The sequence below is a fragment of the Amphiprion ocellaris genome, chromosome 23 (assembly GCF_022539595.1).
Source record: "Amphiprion ocellaris isolate individual 3 ecotype Okinawa chromosome 23, ASM2253959v1, whole genome shotgun sequence".
Taxonomy (NCBI): Eukaryota; Metazoa; Chordata; class Actinopteri; family Pomacentridae; genus Amphiprion; species Amphiprion ocellaris.
In genome coordinates, this window is record NC_072788.1 from 12304991 (window position 1) to 12326705 (window position 21715).

General features: G+C 39.1%; 2 protein-coding genes across 6 annotated transcripts in view; one reads left to right on the forward strand and one right to left on the reverse strand.

The window, feature by feature from the left end:
- LOC111566005 (broad substrate specificity ATP-binding cassette transporter ABCG2-like) overlaps positions 1-13278 on the forward strand; it is a 28280-nt gene extending 15002 nt beyond the window's left edge. For 3 of the 4 annotated variants that reach the window (XM_055007707.1, XM_023266355.3, XM_055007708.1), the window contains 9 exons: positions 4748-4864; positions 7224-7366; positions 7454-7536; positions 8360-8449; positions 9989-10113; positions 10696-10850; positions 11595-11684; positions 11878-11939; positions 12840-13278. In XM_055007707.1, the coding sequence (XP_054863682.1) occupies positions 4748-4864; positions 7224-7366; positions 7454-7536; positions 8360-8449; positions 9989-10113; positions 10696-10850; positions 11595-11684; positions 11878-11939; positions 12840-12987 (1013 nt within the window). In that variant the 3' untranslated portion in view covers positions 12988-13278. The remainder of the gene's footprint in view (positions 1-4747; positions 4865-7223; positions 7367-7453; positions 7537-8359; positions 8450-9988; positions 10114-10695; positions 10851-11594; positions 11685-11877; positions 11940-12839) is intronic. The other variant, XM_023266358.3, reaches the window with a different exon arrangement.
- On the reverse strand, positions 857-19396 carry LOC111566006 (tripartite motif-containing protein 16-like). 2 transcript variants are annotated; one of them, XM_055007711.1, is made up of 4 exons: positions 19286-19396; positions 13508-13639; positions 7429-7579; positions 857-3277 (listed from the first exon to the last, which is right to left on the reverse strand). In XM_055007711.1, exon 4 carries the CDS (start codon positions 3088-3090, stop codon positions 1408-1410), a length of 1683 nt encoding a protein of 560 aa, XP_054863686.1. In that variant the 5' UTR covers positions 3091-3277; positions 7429-7579; positions 13508-13639; positions 19286-19396; the 3' UTR covers positions 857-1407. The 2 variants fall into 2 exon arrangements, with proteins under 2 accessions (XP_054863686.1, XP_054863685.1); XM_055007710.1 differs by lacking the exon at positions 19286-19396 and having other exon boundaries at positions 13508-14583.
- Positions 19397-21715: the final 2319 nt, after the last annotated feature.

Consider the following 21715-nt stretch of genomic DNA (forward strand, 5'->3'; position numbering starts at 1 on the left):
ATGTTACTAGTGATGCACGATCTCTCAAATGCATGGACAGCCAGGCAGGATAAGCTGTATATTGACATTATATTAGATAGGAGGCTTTGCAAACATTTACAGATGTCAGAAAAATTCTTTTTTTCCTCCCTGGATGAATATAAGTCAGATCAGACGATATGTTTTATATTTTACTGTCTTATGTTGCTGTAACTTCTCATAAAGTGACACCCACCAAACCCACAGTATTTATAATTACATAATAATAGTAATTACAGTCACATTTTCTTGGTTAGTGTAACGTGGTTATTGTGGTTGAGTGTGGACGGACAGAGTTTGTTTATGTTTGAGTTTCTCAGCTAAAAAACTGTTTCTGAACAGACTAAAGACTTTTAGAGCCTCCATCAGCTTTTGGAAGTCAAAGCTTCTATTTCAAAGTTTTCCAGGAGAGTTTATAAGATCTTTTGGCTTCACCAGTTTCAAATTTAATCTAAAAAACTACTTGTGGGTTTATAGCAGCAGAGTTGAGGTAGATGAGGAACTGCATGAAATTCATAGTCAGTTTTGACTTCTCTCGGGAGAATAACTGGACATATTTTGTCCATTTTCCTAATCTGCTTTTAAACGAGTACTCAAGTTCTTCTCCATTGCTGCTGTCATAGCCCAACTAATAGAAAACACATACAATAAATGGTAGAACAGCACCACCATCAGGTCAAACTGGGAAACGCAACATCTAGCTCTATATTTTTCATCATGAATGATGCTGTTTTAAAAAAAAAGTATTACTCACCTCTGCACACTTCACATAAAAACAATGCTTTAAATCCTTTTTTAACATTTCACACAGAACGCAGTTAAAGACAAGTAGTTTTGTGACAAACAACAGCTTTATTGATCAGTTTTTTCCCCACATTAAATCAGTATTTGAAGCTTGTTCAGTGATTTCAAGCACAGATTAATTTCATCCACACAGTCAGTGTGTTTGACTCACAATATCAGTTACATACAACAAAATATTGACCAATCGATAATCACCACAATCATTACAGTTTACATGACCTCATCTGTACAGCAGTTTAAGCACCAACATTTGTTCTGCCAAACCATTCAGAGTAAATGTAGTTTTATGTTTCATGTGATAAAAGAAGGTCTGCTGATTTCTTTGTGACGGCCCACGAAGTAGAAGAGAATCACCAACATACAAACACTCAGGAAACGTGGCGCACAGAGTTTCCATTTTCATGTGGACAATGTGAATAAAAGCCATCATGACAGACACTGGAGGGATCGCACACACAACAAACTGCAACATCAACAAAACAGCAGACGAGAAGGTGTTTAAGTACCGTCCATAAAGTGCGACTGACAGAGGATCTACTGGAAACTGAAACACATTTTAACCAGCTGTCCATTAAAAAACTCTGTCTATTTCAGTTGAATGAATTTAACAGTGTCGTCCATATCCCAAAGGTAAAGTCCAGCATGTGTTGGCTGAGTGAATGTGGTCTGGACTCTGTGGAGGAGAGTCATGGTCCCAGAGACGCTGTAGAAAGACAGAATACCTGCACTGTGATCCAGATAAACTCCTATTCTGGAGGAAGGAGGACCTGAGACAAGAGTTCTGATTTTGTTGTACCAAAACGTATGACCGTTTTTGTGACAGCGCAGAGCCCAAGATTTGTCATTTAATCCAAATCGACATTCACCTGACCGTCCTTCTCTGCTGGTATTCTTGTATGCGACCGCTACATCAGCTGCTCTTCCTCTCCACTCCACCTCCCAGTAACAACGTCCAGTCAGACTCTCTTTACTGAGAACCTGCCAACATCCAGTGAATCTGTCCGGATGATCACGATAAGACTGAGGTTTTTTCATTGCTGTTACTTTTGAGTTTCCTTCAGATAATAACAGCCATCTGTGTGGTGTGTTTGGATCCAGTGTGATTTTTTGTGAATATTTTAAGAATCCAGCTCTGGTCTTTGGTTCTGGCTGAGAATTTGACAGGAAAACGTCCCCGTCAGTGGTCGTCGGTGAGATGTTTGTCCGTGTGTCCCTCAGAATGTCCTGTAGTTTGTCTCTGCTCTCTGTCACAGCTGCTGTCACTTTCTCATAGTATCTCCGAGGATGGATGTTGATGCTGGATGAGTGTGTGGACTCACTGAGTGCTGACACTGAGGGGTAGTTGTGGAGAAACTGGTTGTGATCTTGTGTATCTGAGAGCTGCTTCAACTCAGCATCTTTCCTCTTCAGATCACTGATCTCCTGCTCCAGCTTCTCCTGAAGCTCTTTGACTCGACTCACTTCAGCCTCCTGCTGGGATCTGATCTGCTGCTTCACATCTCGGCTTCTTTTCTGGATGAGACGGATCATCTCGGTGAACATCTTCTCACTGTCCTCCACTGTTTTATCAGCAGAGCCATTGATGTTCTTCACCTCCTGTTGAAGCAGCTTCACATCTTTCTCTCGGTCCTGGATTCTCTGCTGGATGTTTAGTCGACTCACTTCGAGCTCCTTCTGCTTCTCCGTCCTTTCTGCTGCAGCTGAGACTGTTTCATGGCCTTTATGTTCATCCATTGTGCAGAGATAACAGAGAGACTGCTGATCAGTGCGACAGAAAATCTTCATCACCTCATCATGACGAGAGCAGATGTTCTCCTGGAGGTTCTTGGAGGGCTCCACCAGCTTGTGCTTCTTCAATGGAGGTGAGTCATAGTGAGGTTGGAGGTGCTGCTCACAATAAGACGCCACACAACCTAAACAGGACTTGATGGACTTCCTCTTCCTCCCAGTGCAGACATCACAGGCCACATCTTCAGGTCCAGCATAGCAGTGATCAGCAGCAGCAGCAGCTTGGAGTTCAGTCTGCTTCAGCTCCTCCACCATCTCTGCTAGCATGATGTTTTTCTCCAGGACAGGCCTTGGTGTGAAAGTCTTCCCGCACTGAGGGCAGCTGTAGGTTCCCCTTCCATCCTGTCCATCCCAGTGTGTTTTAATGCAGTTCATGCAGTAGCTGTGTCCACAGGAAGTAGTCACCGGATCCTTCAGTAGATCCAGACAGATCGGACGAGAGAATTTTTGTGAATTCGACTGATTTCCTCTCTCTGCCATTTCACCTCTCAGCAACTGCAGACGTCTGCAGTTTTTTTACTTCCTCCATAGCAAATTAAAGCATCACATAGGAGGCCACACCCAAGTTTTTTTCCTTCAACCTTTGCACACTGATTTTCATCAGCTGGGTTTGTCAGCTCTTATACTTTGCAGCGTTGTGATGACATCAATCCCTCAGCTGGCAGATCTGTGAAAGAGGAGGAGGCAGGAAATCTACCGTCAGACCTGGACTCTGTTGGAGAGGAGGGAGGATCATCAGCGTTGATCTCATTCAAGCTAACATTATAGCCTTCAGTCAGCTGGTTTGGCAGCATCTTCACCCAAAGTCTGCAGACTTAAATCTGCGGTTTTCACTTTATATAGTGACTTCTTTTAATTGTATGAGCCATTGTTCTTCAAGTTTGGACATGAGCAAAGCTTTGTGGCTGAAAAACATCTGTTTTATTGTTTTTGCCAGTGAGATCTTCATCAGTTTCAGTTTGCTGTACCCTGTCCTGGCATGCTGTGATTCAAGTAAACACAGCCGTTTCAAGTTTGACAACATTCCCAGTTTGAATGTTAGAGGTGTGTAGCCACATTCACAGTGGATGTTTCCAGTATATATCCAGAATAAGCCTCACGTGTGTCACCTGCAGTTTTTCTTTGCTGACAGTCAGTAAAGGTTCTGCCTTTCCTGATACCAAAGTCATGAAATAGTCATAAGTAAAAATTCTGCATTTTAATCTACATTTCATTGTTATAAGTGCTTTTTTTTCTTCATGTTAAAATTTTATACAGTCATTCCAAAAAAAAAAACTGGCAAAAACTCTCTGAACTCTACCAGCTGTACCATAGCCACCAAAAAAAGTGTGATTGCACTAAGAGTAGTTTTTCAGCTGCCATTTTAGTATTTTTTGTTTTTACTTTGAGTTGCTAATCAAGAGAATGTACAACTTGTTTTCATGCTCCAAACATGAAGGAAGATATTGCAGGTTGAAGAACTAATAAGCTGAAGAGAAAGTCAGTCTGAAGTTTCTGTAGCACTGAATCTGAATAAAAGCTCAAAAGTGAGTTTTATAATTTCATGACTAGATCTGATGTACAGGCTGCACGTTTCATTTGTTGCTAAAAATATTTGACTTTAAAAACTGTTACTTTTGTTTTAACATCGTAAATCTCCACCAAATATCACAACAGTAACTTAAGTCAAGACAAAACAACAGCAGCACTTCTAAACTTCTAATTTCACATATTCTGAGGTTCTGAGAGCTGCATGATACGATTCAGACTTTAGTTAGATAAGCAACAGTTTCATATGGAAACAAACACACCAGGGGGCGCTACAGGTCAAACTCTGAGTAAATTCTACAGAATAAAGTGAATTCAACTCTGGACTGTGAAAAAAAATTGGACAGTGTTCAGTCCTGACTAACTCTGTCTGCTCTTCTTCCAAACTTTGTGCTTATACTATCCAGAGCTGCTGTCACTGTGCCCTGATGTGTAGTCCTGATCAAAAACTGGCAAAAACACAACCCTTGTGGTCACATTGTGGCACAAAAAGTAAATATGCAACAAATGAGACAAAACCCTCTACATTTTCTGGTCCCCCAACCCGACAGTAATTTCTGTATTGTAGCTAAATTTAGACCTGATTTTAAATGCTTCTTTGTTTGTCCAGAACCAGAACCAGAACCAGATCCAGACTCTATATCGATGTCCAGACGAGGAATCGAGGACAAACTGGTGGAGGAATATCGAAGCTGCTCCTACTTCAATCAGACCAAAGCAGAGCTGGGTAGGTACACAAGTGTTTTCATGTGCACTGAGGTGTCTGAGACTGCTTTAGACATCAAGATGGCAAAAATGAATGCCACGAACAAATACACCTCCAAAAATCTTAGTAGATTCCTTAAACAAAAGCACTTCATCTGACTTTAACTTGATGCAAATGCAGTTTAAATTTACTTTCCAAGGAGCTGAGAAAATGCCTCCCCAACAAGAGGTTTTTACACAGTTGACAGTTCCCTTTCCAGAACATCAACAGTGTGGTTTGAGGAAATAATGAGGGTTCAGAGCTATAATAAGAACATCAGCTGAAGCCAGGAATGAGGAGCAATAAGTGCTGAAGATAACAAAAGTCAGAATCTGAACCCAGACCATAAAGAGACACAAAATGTCCTCAAAAGGATGCAAAGTGACCACAGAGAACCAAAACCTGTACAGAGATGGAAAAAACATCATGTTGAGGTGAAAAGCGACTGCAAACAGAAGCAAAACAAGCACAAAGACGTGCAAACAATCATAAAGATACGGAAAATGGCCATCATGAGATGCAAAATTACTACAAAGAGACACTAAACAACTGCAAAATCAAGTAAAACAACAACAGGGAGAGGCCAAATAACCAGAAAAGGTTAAAAATGAACACACAATAACCACAAAGAGACAGAAAACGACCACAGAGACACAAAACAGCCACAAACAAAGGTGTACCAACCACCAAAACATGGAAAATAACCACTAAGAGACAAAATAACCACATAAAGGTGCAAAAATGCAGCCACAACGAAATGCCGAAGACAAAATAAAATGACCAGAAAGCCGTGCAAAACGGCGACAAAAGGCACAAAACAACCACTACGAATTGCAGCATGTTGCAAACATATGCAAAACAACTAGATAAAATACAGAACGGCCACACAACTATGGAAAATGGCTGCAAAGAGAAACAAAACAATCACAAAGAGACACAAAAAACCTAAAAGACAAGTACACAAACACATGGATATACAAAATGGTGCAAAACAACCAGGAAACAATGGAAAACAACCACTAAAAGATGCACATTGAACTACCAACAGACACTAAATAAACACAAAGACATGCACAACAACCACAAAAAGACACAATATGGCCTATTAGACATGTAAAATAACCATACAGACACGTAAAATGACTAAAAATAGCCACAATGAAATGGAAAGTGACAAAATACACGCACAGTAACCAGAGACACAAAATGACCACACAAAGAAATGCAAAATGACGACGACGTGCAAAACAACCAGCAAATACACACACTGACCAGAAAGACACAATAAATGAAAACAAAGACACACAGAACAAGCACAGGGACACAAAATGACCTAAAAGACACGACAAACAACCTTAAAGGTGCAAAATGATTAAAAACGCACACAAAACGACTACATAGAGACATTAAGTGAACACAGACACGCAAAACAACCTTGAAAAGATGGAAAATGACCGCAAAGAAACACAAAAGAATGCAAAATGACCAACCAAAAAGAGATGCAAAACAACCAGCAAAAGATACACATGGAACCAGAAAGTGACAATAAATGAAAACAAAGAAATGAAATGCAACCACAACGAAATTAAAAATTACCACAGAGATAAAACAACCAAAAATGCATGCTAAATGACTAAAAACAAGCACAAACTGACCACAAAGAGACAAAAATGGCCAAATAGACAAGCAAATAACCACAATTTGATCACAAAGAGAATTTAAGTGAACACAAAGACTCGCAAAAAATGGAAAACAGCCAGTAAAAAAGCACACTGACCAGTATGAAACACTAAATGAACACAAAGACATGCAGAACAACTGTAAAGAAATGGAAAATGACCACAAAAAAACACTACACAGCCACAAAGACACACAAAATGACTAAAAATACACAGAAACTGAACACAAAGACAAAAAATGACCAAAAAGACAGGCAAAACAATCCCAAGTTCACCACCAAGAGATATTAAGTGAAAAAAAGACAAAACAACCTCAGAGAAATGCAAAAAATAACCAAAAAGAGATGTAAATTGACTACAGGGAGAAATTACATGAACACAAAGACACACAAAACAGTCACATGGAGATGCAAAACAACCAGAAGAAAATAGGCAATGGCCACAAAGAGACACAGAGCAACCACAAAGAGGTCAAAACAACCAGCAAAAGCAGCACATTGACCAGTAAGAGACACTAAATGAACACAAAGACATGCAGAACAACCCACCAAAAGACACCATACGACTGCAAAGAGTTGTAACTTTACAGGTAACACAACAAAACTCTTGGCATTTTCGACAAATTGTGCAAATTTCAACTTTTGCCACCTTCTGCGTCTCAGAAAGGATCATTGAGGGAAAGCCAACTACCACTGTTCGCTCCAGAACCATCACCTACAACACCAGCTTCCTGACGCAGTTCAGATGGGTTCTCAAGAGAACGTTCCGCAACCTCATGCTCAACCCTCAGACCTCCGTCGCTCAGGTTGGAGCATCAAGCAAACTCGTGTCTGATTTCTATCATTGACTGACTCCACAGCTACTCACCGCTCCGTGTTTTCACTCCGTTCAGTTGGCGGTGACGCTCTTCCTCGCTCTGGTCATAGGCGCCATTTTCTTCAACGTCCAGGAGAATGAAAGCGGAATTCAGAACAGGTGATTTGTTCTTTTCTGGGCCAACTGTAGCATGCCAGGAGATCTAACAGGAGGAGACATAATCGTAATACTATCGGGTCATTCCAGCTCAATTCACTAGAATTTTGTTGGCAAATACGTGTTTGCTGATGGTAAGAGTTTTCATAAAATAGTTTGAAGCCCTATGAGTTGGAAAACCATGATTTTACTTACAATATTGTATTAGTCTTCCATTTGAGACCACTTTTGGAGTGGTTTCACCATCATACCAGCTCAGTAATCATCCTAATATTGGCCATAAATGCAAAAAAAAAAAAAAAAAAAAAAAAATGGAAAGAAATCAGCCTCTTAGGTGAAAAATAAAGGTTTTATGGCTGGTGGAATATTGAAATTTTCAACTTTTTTTGACCAAATTTGCACCATCATATAACTGGTTTGCACTGTTGTACCATTGAAGATCATTTGTAAATATTAATGAACCTGCAGTTCCAGGACTTCAGCTACATTATTTCTCACGTTATGGCACTTTGAACAACGCTCGGGGAAGAAAATGACGCAAAAATTGACGCAACCCCAGCTTCTTTAAGAATATTTACCTCAAGGACTAATGTTCCCCTTGACCCCAGATTTGACACATGGTCAACTCAATCAATAATCACCACTTTAAAAAAAACAATCTGTCAAACTGAAGCCGGTCAAGTGTGAAACGTTCAGTGAATTGAGGCAGAATGACCCTTCCACTACGAACAGTTCCCGCCGTGTAAATGCTGTGTGAAAAATGTCACGTTTGTTGGCTAAATTGTTTTATTCTGGTGTTATATCAGATTATTCACTATGTTTTCAGGTTTGGCGCTCTCTTCTTCGTGACGGTGAATCAGTGTTTCAGCTCCCTGTCGTCTGCCGAACTCTTCATCACAGAGAGGAAACTCTTCACGTGGGTCTGACACACAAACGAAACTTCAAAGAACTAATTTAACATCAAGGGTCAACCAATGTTTTTATTTTCAGTGCAGTGCAAATATCGATTATTAGCGTAAGAAGAATGCCAATAGCTAGTTAATAACCAATACATTTTTAGTACAAACAAAAATGTTGGTGTCAAAATTAAGAACAACTCCTACATAGAACCATGTTGACATGCCTCCCTGCACGTTTTATTTGTTTAATATAAAGAGAACTTCAGTGTTGATTGGCTCAGGCTACACTGAACAAAGAAGAAAAACTTAACTCTACAATACTCAGTTTTTCTTCTTCTGCCGGAGATCAGTGGTGGAAATGGTGAAACAAAAGCATACGATTGGTTGACGCATCACTGGAATTTCCCTTATTTTGAAATCCCATCACTGACAGGAGTGTGGGAAGCAAAACGTGCAACAAGAAAAAGTCCTGACTCCCACTTAGCACCCAGACTTGGGGCAAAGTTTTCACTTCAGTTCCACAGATAAAGGGAAGATGTTTCCTAAATTATACTGTTATTCTTTCCACATAAAAATAAAGTTGTAACATCGTACCTTCAGTTTGATGCTGCCCCCTACAGGACAGCAGTGAAATACATCTTAGTACACATCCTCATGTTGTGTCACAATGAATTTAAATCCATTTGATTATTTAAAACTCAAAGCTAAACAATGAAATGCAAAAAAGTGAATTAATATACAGCAACTACGCACTTTGTTTTATTGGTTTTATGTTGAATTTTTAGATCTTCATAGACCTCTGTGCTTAATCTTTTTTTAAAAGGCAAAATTACACCTTTTATGATAGTAAATTACAATTTTGTTGGAAAAATTACTCAAATCTAAGCTTAAAATTGTGCTATTTCATCGAAATCACTTTATCTACATGTCTCATTTAAAGGATTTGGCAGAAACAAACCACTTGCACAAACCAGATTCTGTAGAAAACAAAAATTCTGTGCTCCTTGGAGCAACCAACAAGTGATTCATTTGTGACCAACAACCATGTGACAAAAATTCAGAGATTTTTCAGCTGAACTACAGGCAGTGTTTACATGGAGCAGAGAGGGAACAAACATGGAAACCAATTTTAAACACTGAAGTATTAAAATACTGTAAAATATCAAATGCAGGGCCACAGGTTGTTGTTTTTACTGTTTTTTTGCAGTAAAACTGAAGGACATGTGGAAAAATGTTGGACATGCTGATTCCAAGTGTTTTTGTGAAATGAATAATCAAAGACATGTAACTTCCATGTTTTTCTTTTTATGAGTAAAAACATGCCAGGAGCATAAAACATCCACAAACTGCTCCTAGTTCAGACGGTTACATCTGACTTGAAATTTACAAATTTAAAGAAATAAAAGCATCACTTGCACCATTTTCTATAAAGAGTACAATAGCTGTGTTAATTCTAACATTACCAGTAGTGGCAGAAATAGCAATAAATATGATCCAAGTAGAAGTAAATTCACTCACAATCGACACTGTGGCTCTTTGTCTTCATCTTTCTGCAGTCATGAGTACATCAGCGGCTACTACAGGGTGTCCATCTATTTCCTGTCCAAGATCCTGTCCGACATCATCACGCTGAGGACCATCCCCGCCATCGTCTTCAGCTGCGTGGCGTATTTCATGATCGGTGGGTGGAGACGCACAATACGCTCTGTTTACCACGAGACAGCTAGCACACAGGGCATCCAGGGAAACCTCGGATGTGTTGGGTCATCGTGTGTTTTTGTAGTCGTAACTTTAGTTCAAAATTAGTCCGGTTAATCTCCACAATTAATAATGCAGTACAGTCTTTGCCTTAATGTTTTAATTACTCAAGTCGATCTGCACAATTAATAATACTGTAAGGTCTTCGCCTGAATATTAAAAGTAGTTGGGTTAATCTCTAGAATTAATAATATTCTAGGTTTTTATTTGTATTATTTAAATTAGTCAGGTTAATCTCTATAATAATATCATAGAGCCTACGTCTTAATGTTTAAATTAATCAGGTTACTGTCTATAATTATTAATACTGTAAGATCTTAGCCTGAATATTTAAATTAGCCAAGTCAGGCTCAATAATTAATAATACTTTAGTTCATTTTTTGAAAATAGGTTAATCTCTATAATTAATAATACTGTAGAGCTTTAGCTTTAATATTTAAATTAGCCAGGTGATTCTCCATACTTCATAGTACTCTAGAGTCTTAGCCTTGATTTTGTTTTGCAGGTTTTAAGGCCACAGCCGAGGCTTTCTTCCTCTTCATGTTCTCCGTCGCTCTGGTCTCCTACACGGCCACATCCATGGCTCTGGCCATCTCTGCTGACCAGACGGTTGTCGCCATCGCCAACATCTTCATGACCATCGCCTGCGTCTTCATGATGGTGAGGCGCACGGACACGAGCTCAGAAATGTTGGCATTTCTGCAGCTTCTGTCGCCTTACTGGTTTTTGTTGAACGGTCGGTTCGGTTGATTAGCAACTGTTTTTATTCATTTGTTCATTTCATGGTAAGAAACTGGGAAAACAGGCACAAGTGAAGGTTGTTTTCAAGTTAAAAATGAGGATCATCTTGATTCCCATCACAATCTTCCACATCTCAAGGCTCCAGACGAACTTCTTCTTATTTGATCGCACCTAACATCTCGTCACAGACAAAACACATCACTTGCTGTACATCTTCTTAGTGATAGACTCTACAATTTACCGATGTTCCCTAAACGCCCCACACTGCAGGCTGAGGTAGCAGCTGTTTAGTAGCTGCAGTGCTCAGACAGATGTGTGACCAAAAATTACTTTGAAAAGAGATAAACAAGGGCATTCTAATGTCAGATTTGTTGCAGATGAAACTAAATAACTAAATAAAACTAAACTAAATGCTCCACATTTCCCAAGAAGACCACATTACCGCAGAACACCAAAGTTCTAAAAGTACTATTTTCCACTACTGTGGTTAGCGCAGTAGCTGCCTGTGCCAGTTACAACAACACAATTACATCTTAGTCGTCATCATGCACTCGCAAAATACAACCACTTGACATTTTAACTTGCATACTTTCAAAAAAGGTCGCAGTTTGAAGCCCTGCCTCTGGACGTTTCAGTATGTTCTCTATCTGTCCTTCTCTGCAGATCTTTGCAGGTCTGCTGGTGAATCTTCCATCCATCGTCAGCTGGCTCGCTTGGTTAAAATACTTGAGTATACCGAGATATGGCTACACGGTAAGTAATTAAATTCAGGTTCTTGCTTCTGTAATCGACTCGTTGGAAAATCCTTTTGTGGTTAGAGCAATAGAAGTAGTCAAGGAAGTTTTCACACGTTTTTATTTTCTCCTCAGCGTAGGATTAGAAGATAAAACACCGTATGCGATGATTTGTGGAAGTTATAATTGTGTATTTGTGTGCTTCTCTTCAGGCTCTGCAGATCAACGAGTTCACTGGACTGAACTTCTGTGAGGAATTAAACGTGACGACCCAGTAAGAAACACATTCAACAAACCCTGTGGAATTATGATGAGTCTAATCAATAGTTAGATGGTAGATATGATACATGAACTTATCTCATGACCTACTCACATGGTTGGTTAGTTTACCTAAATCCAAGGTGGTTATTAATCTTATTTTCATATTACTTTTCTAAAAAGGTAGTATTGATAGTTAATTCTACAATACATTTCTGTGGGTTTTCCTAGTTAAATAGTTAATTTAAACTCAGGTATTTTAGTTAATTGGTTGTCTAAAATGTAAACTAGTTAGTATTTTAGTTGCTAACTTTAAGAGTGAGCTGCTCAGTTAGATAGTTTTTATACTTGGGTAAAAGCTGAGCAAGTTAGTTATTAGACAGGTAGTTGGTTTCATATTTCTATCTATTTCTATCTATCTATCTGTGCCAACAACCAACTAAATGAAGAGAGAAACTAGCTAAACAGTTCACTAACTAATAAACTAGCCAGCTTAGCTTTAATTCAAATACAAAACCAACCGTCATTCAGACCAGCTCACTCTGTAAGTCACAAACTAAACGCTCCCTCTAACCAAATGTTAGAGAACTGAAAGAGCCACGCTTTAACTATGAATTAAATGACCCACTACTAACTTCCTCACTTTAGTAACCATCTAACTAACAAACCGAGCGACTGGCACAGAAAACCTAAAGTTAGGAGTCTTCATCCAGTCAGCAGAGATCTGGAAGAAACATCAGTTATTTATCTACTGAATTAGTGTCTTGTTAATTCAAATATCATCAAATGTGTTAGTTGTATCAACACCTACACACTTGCAGAGATAAAGCATGTTAGAGCATCAACAGATTAAAGTAGCATCCAGTGACCTGGTTAGTTGTCTGGTTACTCAGGAACCTTTGTGGTTTGTTTCTAGTTGCACTGGGGAGGAGATTCTGAAGGGGCAGGGTGTGGATTCTTCCTCCTGGGACTTCTGGCAGAACCACCTGGCTCTGTGTATCATGACCATCTGCTTCCTCACCATCGCGTACCTCAAACTGCGCTTCATCAGAAAGTTCACCTAAACCTTCGTCGCTGTTCTCAGACCTGCGACTGGAACCTCTGCAGCTTACTGTTATTTTGTAATTTTCTCTCAGCTTGGCTCAGTTTTTCATTCAATAAGCAGTAATACTGTTGATTCCTTTGTAAAAATTCATTTCCTGTTTGTTATAAAGACTTTAATTATTTATTCACTCCTCACCGACACTGAGGCATTTAACTCATATCAGGATTTTTGCACTTAGAGTTCAGAGCCACACAAATACAAGAATTTTATATTTATAATTTTTTACTAAATAAAATACAGATTTTCCGAATCTCTGTTCTGTCCATTTTTGAGTATCCTACTGAAAAGGATTTGTTCCACTCATCAAGATTATTTTTATAGAAACTAAAGATAATTTTTACTCTGAAAATACTGGTTTGATTGAATCCATCCATCATATATACACCTATAATCATCTATAATCCTCTGTAGGGGGGCTGGACTCTATCCCAGCTGAGTTAGGACGAAGGATACAAGACAGACAATGAAAGACAACTCACCAGTTCCTTCATAATGGTAGGAAGAACCGTAGTCCAACATGAGGAGGTCTTCCTGCCACTGGGATCACATCACCCAGATAGAATGTTTTAGTGGATTCTTTAGCAGGAAACACAAAAACGCAAGATGTGACCCTGTAGGAGCACGGAGATAACTGTTAGCAAAATGCATTTGTACAGAAATAAGCATGATATAGAACAATAGTTTACATAAATGTAGTCAAAATATTTGAGTTTCTGATTCTTTTGTTCAGACATTAGGTGAATGGATAGATGTTATTTATCTGCTTGACAGTTTCAGCGAACACTCTCTCCTTCCTCAGAAGCGTCTCACTGACAGCTGATGTGTCAGCCTGCAGATTTTGACAGCTGGTATTTGCGGCCCAGTAGAGTCGCCAGATGCGCCGGACCAACCACACCCACACCGTAATGGCATGTCATGGTGAGCCCAACGGACCCGACCATCCCACCAGGCATGCTGCATCCCCCGCCGTCCTATTTCCTCTGGAGTATGGTGTCCCAGGTGTGGGAAAGCATGAAGCCTCCCTCGTCCCTGTTCATGGCTCTCTCCGCCCGCCTCCTGATCTCCATCGCCTCCTTAATCCAGCGTTTCACTTTGTTTTCTTCCGTTCCGATGATTCTTGCCCCGTCCCAGTCCATAATATGATTGTTCCTTTTGCAGTGGTCAGATATAATATTAAAGAATAATCCCACAGAAAAAAAGAAGAAAATACTGAAAGACCTGCTAAAACCACTTCTGGAGAGCAAGAAAATAACACAGGAAGCATACGATCATCTCACACCCACAGCAAGCATCATCCCCCGAATATACGGTACAACAAAAATCCACAAAAAAGACTCCGACCCATAGTAGACAACTTAGGCAGTTAGGTAAAGTTGGCAAGATATTCACAGATTCGGACTTCCGGCATCAATAACTCATGACATATACGTTGTAAAAACATAAACAATGCCTCTTTCAAATCGCTGTAAGCTAGACAATGTGCTACAAGGCCAGTTTTATCAAAAGTCGCTGTCTTTCAAGCTGCAGAAATAACATTGATGTCTATGAGCAGCTGGCTGTGCAACGAGTGAACAGGGACCGTCTGCAAATAGCAAAACCGCTGCAACAGCGAAGAGAGGCACTACACAAATATTCAATTACTTAACTTTTATACACTGTAGTGTCACCAAATTTACTGCAGCCATCAATTGTCTCCTGCTGGTCATACTACAGCTCTTGGTTTGACACTAAATACAGAATCTGAATTTTAAGGAATTTTCATTGTTTTATTATTATTTTATTTGTCATAAAATTCAATAACTTCACTCTTACATACTGTAGTGTCACCAAAATCACTGGAGCCATCAATTGGCTTCTGCTGGTCATACTACAACACTTGGTTTGATATTAAGTACAAAATTTGAATTTTAAATAATTTTTATTGGTAATAAAATTCATTAACTTCACTCTTATGTACTGTAGTGTCACCAAACTCACTGCTGCCATCAGTTGTCTCCTGACTGTCATAGTACAACCCTTGGTTTGATATTAAAAACAAAATCTGAATTTTAAGGAATTTTTGTAGTAAATAAAATTCAATCACTTCACTCTTAAACACTGCAGAAAAAATAAACTCCATCCAACCATCAAAAGGTCCTACTGATCATACCTTCAGGTTTTTTCTTCCAAGTATTGTCCGTACAGTCCTTAACTTGGAAAATATTATTAGCTGTTTAACATTATGGTTTAAATGAATCAGTTAACGCTGCATCCTTGTAAGAAGGCATCTTATTTTCTTTCTTCCCAATCATCAGTACTTGAGGAGACAGTCTAATCAGTTTAGTTTGGTATGTTGGTGTTATCTGATCCTCTCTTTGGTGAGGATTCCAAGTTCCATTACTATTCAGTATCATGTATTTGGACAAACAGGTGCACTGTGGATCTAAAAATATAGCACCACATACATAAAGAGAAGAGCCGTCAAAGATAATTTACTCATAATCCTTAAACTTCACACACAAGCATGCACACTAAATAGTGTGTACAACTTCACATGGCAATAAACAGCCCAAATAAAATATAATTCTGTTACTTTTGGTTATTAATGTTCCACAATCTACCAAAAAAAATGGATGAGCACTTTTATATGTTACAACAAAAAATATTTGAGATACATTACAATAATTTCAATACTAATAAAAAAATCCTTAAAATCATGAAAAATAGTTAAATATCAAACCAAGAGTTGTAGTATGATCAACAGGAGCCAACTGATAGCTAGACAGTGTAATCTTTCTGCAGTACATAAGAGGGAAGTTACTGAATTTTATCACTAATAAAATAATAATAAAATAATAAAAATTCCTTGAAATTCAGATTTTGTATTTAATATCGAACCAAGCATTGTACTATGACAGTCAGGAGACAACTGATGGCAGCAGTGAGTTTGGTGACACTACAGTACGTAAGAGTGAAGTTAATGAATTTTTTTACCAATAAAAATTATTTAAAATTCAAATTTTGTACTTAATATCAAACCAAGTGTTGTAGTATGACCAGCAGAAGCCAACTGATGGCTGCAGTAAATTTGGTGACACTACAGTGTATAAAAGTTAAGTAATTGAATATTTGTGTAGTGCCTCTCTTCGCTGTTGCAGCGGTTTTGCTATTTGCAGACGGTCCCTGTTCACTCGTTGCACAGCCAGCTGCTCATAGACATCAATGTTATTTCTGCAGCTTGAAAGACATGACTTTTGATAAAACTGGCCTTGTAGCACATTGTCTAGCTTACAGCGATTTGAAAGGGGCATTGTTTATGTTTTTACAACGTATATGTCATGAGTTATTGATGCCGGAAGTCCGAATCTGTGAATATCTTGCCAACTTTACCTAACTCTCCGTTACATACAACCTATCCAAAGCACTGGCAGAAATAATCAAACCCCTTATTGGACTTACAGAACACCGCTGCAAAAATTCTAAAGAACTGGCCAAAGAACTCAACAACCCAACAATAGAAACAGACGAGATCCTCATTTCACACGATGTAGTATCCTTATTCACCAAAACCCCGGTAGACGTCACCCTGCACATAGTCCGGGAACGTCTACACAAGGACAAAACACTCCACAAACGCACAAATCTCACAGTCCATGGCATTTACAACATATTACAGTTCACTGCCAAGTCTACTTATTTCCAATTCAACAACATCATCTACAGCCAAAAAGAGGGATTCGCCATAGGAGACCCTCTCTCCGCCAAGCACTCACACGCTGCCAGTAGCCCAGGTGGACCATCAATAAAGGAACACAACAGGTAAAAAACAAACAGAAAGCAAAGAAACAGCAAAAAACTAAACAGTCACGAGACACCATAGTCACATTACCGTATATCCGGGGAATAACAGAACCCATCCAACGAACCATGAAAAACACAACATAGGCACCGCCGTAAAACCACACATAAAACTTAGACAACTAGTGCACCCAAAAGACAATATCAAGCAGAACAATAAGTGCAATGTCATTTACGAGATACCATGCAACTCTTGCAATAACACATACATCAGGGAGAACATTTCACACAAGGAAAAAAGAACATCAGAAGGAATGCGAAAAGGAAACAGCAACACGACTCACAAGATCACAGAAAGAAAAGGCACTACAGGAAAATCTCAAATCTGCAATATCTGACCACTGCAAAAGGAACAGTCATGTTATGGACTGGGACGGGGCAAGAATCATCGGAACGGAAGAAAACAAAGTGAAACGCTGGATTAAGGAGGCGATGGAGATCAGGAGGCGGGAGGAGAGAGCCATGAACGGGGACGAGGGAGGCTTCATGCTCTCCCACACCTGGGACACCATACTCCAGAGGAAATAGGACGGCGGGGGATGCAGCATGCCTGGTGGGATGGTCGGGTCCGTTGGGCTCACCATGACATGCCATTACGGTGTGGGTGTGGTTGGTCCGGCGCATCTGGCGACTCTACTGGGCGTGACGCAAATGCAGGCTGTCAAAATCTGCAGGCTGACACATCAGCTGTCAGTGAGACGCTTCTGAGGAAGGAGAGAGTGTTCGCTGAAACTGTCAAGCTATGGAGTAAGATGAACGTTTTTGAGCTATGTAGTCAAATTATTACCCCAAATAGCCTTCCATGTTGAGCTACTTTCCTGCTAATGTACAAGCTTTGCATCAGAGTCAGATTTAAAATAAACTTAATGATCCTTTGCAGGAAATTACAGTGCCACAGCAGTTTCCTAACAGTCATAACACCACACATTTCCATACACAAGTTAAAAAGCACAATGAATAAATACTAAGAACCATAAAAATTAAAAAATGCAGTCATTTTCGTGCATTGTAAAATCTGACAGCAATGACTGTGAAAAACTAAAATGAGGCTATTTAATGTGAGATTTATCAAAGATGCAACATTAAAAAAACACTGGGACAAAACTAGCAACTGAGACCATAAGCACATCATGAAACTATTCACTAAGCTAAAAAATGTGAAAATTAAGCATTTTTTTCTTAGACTTTAATGGAATCAGACCTAATTTTGCAACAAAAGGAGTCGCCACTTGCTGGCTGTTTGAAGAAATGCAGGTTCTGGATTGGCTCAGGCCAGAGTATGATTAGCTGGTTAGCAGGTATGTTGAGATTAAAGCCATAGTTTCAGTGTGATGGAGGTTACACCACAGTTGATCGTGTTAGTTTTTTCGGGGGGGAACTGAAATCGTGATGAAAGTTCCATTAACTGTGCAGCCTTAGTCCATGGTTAGCATGCTAACACCTGCTAGCTGGTACACACAAAACACAGCTCTACATGTATTCAGTAATAAACCCACAGACTGTAAAAGACGGATGAAGCAACCATGACATATCCTGCTTTATCGTCTATTTTCCTCTAAATTGGACAATAACTACCGAACTGGAATGAAGGAGAATTGATTGAAATGATTCAGAGCATAAACTGATCAGGAAAATGTTTGCTGAGGAAACATGTTAAGCGAGAAGTTTCTCATTTTCTCATGAACTTTTATACAATTTGACTTTGAGAGGAGGCGCCCCCTGCTGGCTGTTAGAAAGAATGCAGGTTCTGTATTAGATTCGCCTTTCAGACTCAGAAATTATGTCCATCTTTTATGTAGAAAACAAATTACAAATTCAAGTTTTGCATTAATGATGGCACTACAGTTATCACAATTCACCTTGAGGGGAACATAAGTGTCTGAATTAAATCTCATGCTGATCCAGTCAGTATTTGTTGGCATATTTGAGTCATGACCAGCTGAGGTGAAATCCCTCTTTTTTGGGTTTATGACAGGATAATGGCAGAGGATAATAAATATGAAACACCTGCACACTCACACGTCTACAGATTAGATCGCTATGGTTGACTGTACAGTAGGTGTGTGTCTGTATACAGACACCGGCTCCCACAGCAACCACTGCTGCAAACACACTGTGCTCCACGTTAGGAAATCTCCTGTTCCACTTGAGTAACACCTGTAATGAGATACAGGTAGAGAGCTGCTGTGTGTTGGCAAAATCCGCATGTGGGAAGCCAATGAGTAACTGTTTCCATAAACTGTTTAATGTGCCCTTGAGCAAGGCAACGGCAATGAAGAATAACAAGCTTGTTCCCCCAAATTAAACCAAGTTTCCTTCTAAATGTTTAGTTTTAAGACTCGTGAACGCAAAAGTACCAGACTAAAATAAACAGTGGAAGTTACGGAGGAAAGATTTGGGTTTTAATCCATCAGTCTCACCTGTGTGTCAGATAACTTCAAGATTAATTAACCCTCTGAATCCCAAACAGCTTCTGGTTGTTTTCTGCTACCGGCTCATTTTTTGGCTGCAACATAAAGTCTAGCACCTCTACGGAAACAGAACAACCACAAAGAAGAAGAGAGAACTCAGAAAATGTTTGCTGTGCAGTATGACAAATTTATAATGCCAGAAATCCTAAAAGAAAAAAGAAAAAAGTGGAATTAACGTGAGCATTGGTCCACTGGTGTTACCATAACTGGGAAAAATCAGTGACTCTGATATATATTTAGCAACTTGCAGACTTTTTTGGCTTATCTTCCATGTGTAAACAGCCTGCAGTTCAATCTAGTTCAGCTGAGAAGTCCCACAAATTTTCTTTCCTAATTGTTAGTCACAGCTGAGAGTTGCAGTATAAAATTTCTAGTTTTTACAGAATATGGTTTGAGCAAAAGGCTTAGATTTGACATTTTTTAAAAAATGAGACATTTAGAATAAAGTTTTTTTGTTTGTTTGTTTTTTTTTTAATCATGATTTTTGGGTCAGGTTTGGTTCCCCTTTTCTGACCAAAGAATCCAAATCCAACAGTTTTCGCTATTTTTACAATTTCGGGGTCTGATAAATATTGTAATTTTGGTGATTTTTTTCAAACCTGCCAGCTAGTTTTGGTGTTCAAGTCCATTTTTATTACTCGGAAAAGGAACATGGTGGAGTTATGTGATGATCGGCGTACGTTTGTCCGTCTGTCTGACTGTTAGCTACATTACTCAAAAACGGACGAACAGATTTGGATGAAATTTTCAGGGAAGGTCAGAAATGACGCAAAGACCAAATGATTAGATTTTGGCAGTGATGCAGCTTATAGTCTGGATCCATGGATTTGTTATGGATTTCTGTATCATTGCGACAAATCGTGCAAATCGACCGCTGCAGACTTATCGGGACTTATCTATAGGAAATCATACGACGACTGAGCAGCCTTGGCGTAGTACTGCGCTCTCTGAGTGCTGTTCTTGGTACTTATTGCAGTTCATTTACTTGGTTGAGAGCAGAAATACCACAATGCACCAGGACACGAATAAAAGTGAATAAATATAAGCGTCAGAAGCCAAATGCAGAGTACTATACTGCTTAGGTATTGATGCATTTGTGTACACGTCATTTCAAACTGTTGGGCAGCTTAATCCATAATAGTTTACTCTTATTTATTTTTTTTATGTAAAACAGTGAAGTCGTCTAAAGCAGCTTTAAAAGGAAGTAAGTCAATACCTCAAAACTCCACTTGTTGATCTCATGGTTTTGGCAGGTAAATAACACCAGACTGGATTCTAGACAAACTGAACCACGTTATGATGATTTCTCTTTGCATCACTCTACATAAACACTGTGTGTTTTGGAAATCCCTCACTGCAGTTCAAACAAAGCTTTGTGGTTTTTATACTCCTCTCATCTCGACTGGAATTAAATTACACAAGCTGCTGCTCTGAGGTTCAGTCAGACACTAACAAGGATTTTAAAAAAAACCTGGCAGGGAAACTCCAGGTCTGTCTCCATGACAACTGGTGTCAAGGTGAGGAAACCTTTTAACATCATCCAATAACCTGCTGTTTTTGCTGTAAAACCCTAAATTAACATAGTGAAATTAAAATGTTTGTAGCCTCTGAACCATTTTGCACGAATAAATGAATGAATGGGGTCTTTCCAGAAAAAGAAAACTTCCTAAAATGTTTTGTCAAAATGTTAGAAAACAGATCAGTGAGGGATTAAAGTGACTAAAACTGAAGACTGAAGCTATTTTACACTGAAAACCATTTAGAAGACATTCACAGTCCTGAAACTTTCACTGTTTAAATGCTGCAAGACCTGACTTGTAACTTAAGTTAGTGAGTTTAGGCTGCTTATGTGCAAATTATATCCAAACTATAAGAAAATCGATGCAACTTTTGCAAAGACGACAACTTCATGAATTGTGAAATACCAAATAAGTTCATGCTAGCTGGTGTAGTGGGTGAACTGGAAGAAGTCTAATGGACAATGCATACATGCATCCATGGGGAGTTTACTGGGTTAAAGCACACAAAGACACTTAACACTCATTTAACATCAATATTTTCTAAATAGTTCTCAGAGTTTAATGATGAAACCCTGCATTAAAGGAACATAAAGGTATCTTAGGTTCTTTTTCCGAGATAATACACACAGCAAGTATTGTAGATTAGCTGTAGTACCTGGTCGTTCACAAGGTGGAGCCTTTTACCGTTTAATACTGAGATGAGGTGAGCAACCAGAGAGCATTGTGAGGGTTTAGCTAGTAAAAGGGCACCATGACAAAGACTTCTGTTTAATGGCCTCCGGCAAGCGCACAATATGTTAAATCAAGCAGGAATCACCTAGGACGGTGTTCTTATATCCCAGCAGTGTATGTAATACGT

Excerpts from the sequence above, each read along its gene's own strand:
- LOC111566006 (XM_055007711.1), bottom strand. The coding sequence starts at position 3,090 with ATGGCAGAGAGAGGAAATCAGTCGAATTCACAAAAATTCTCTCGTCCG.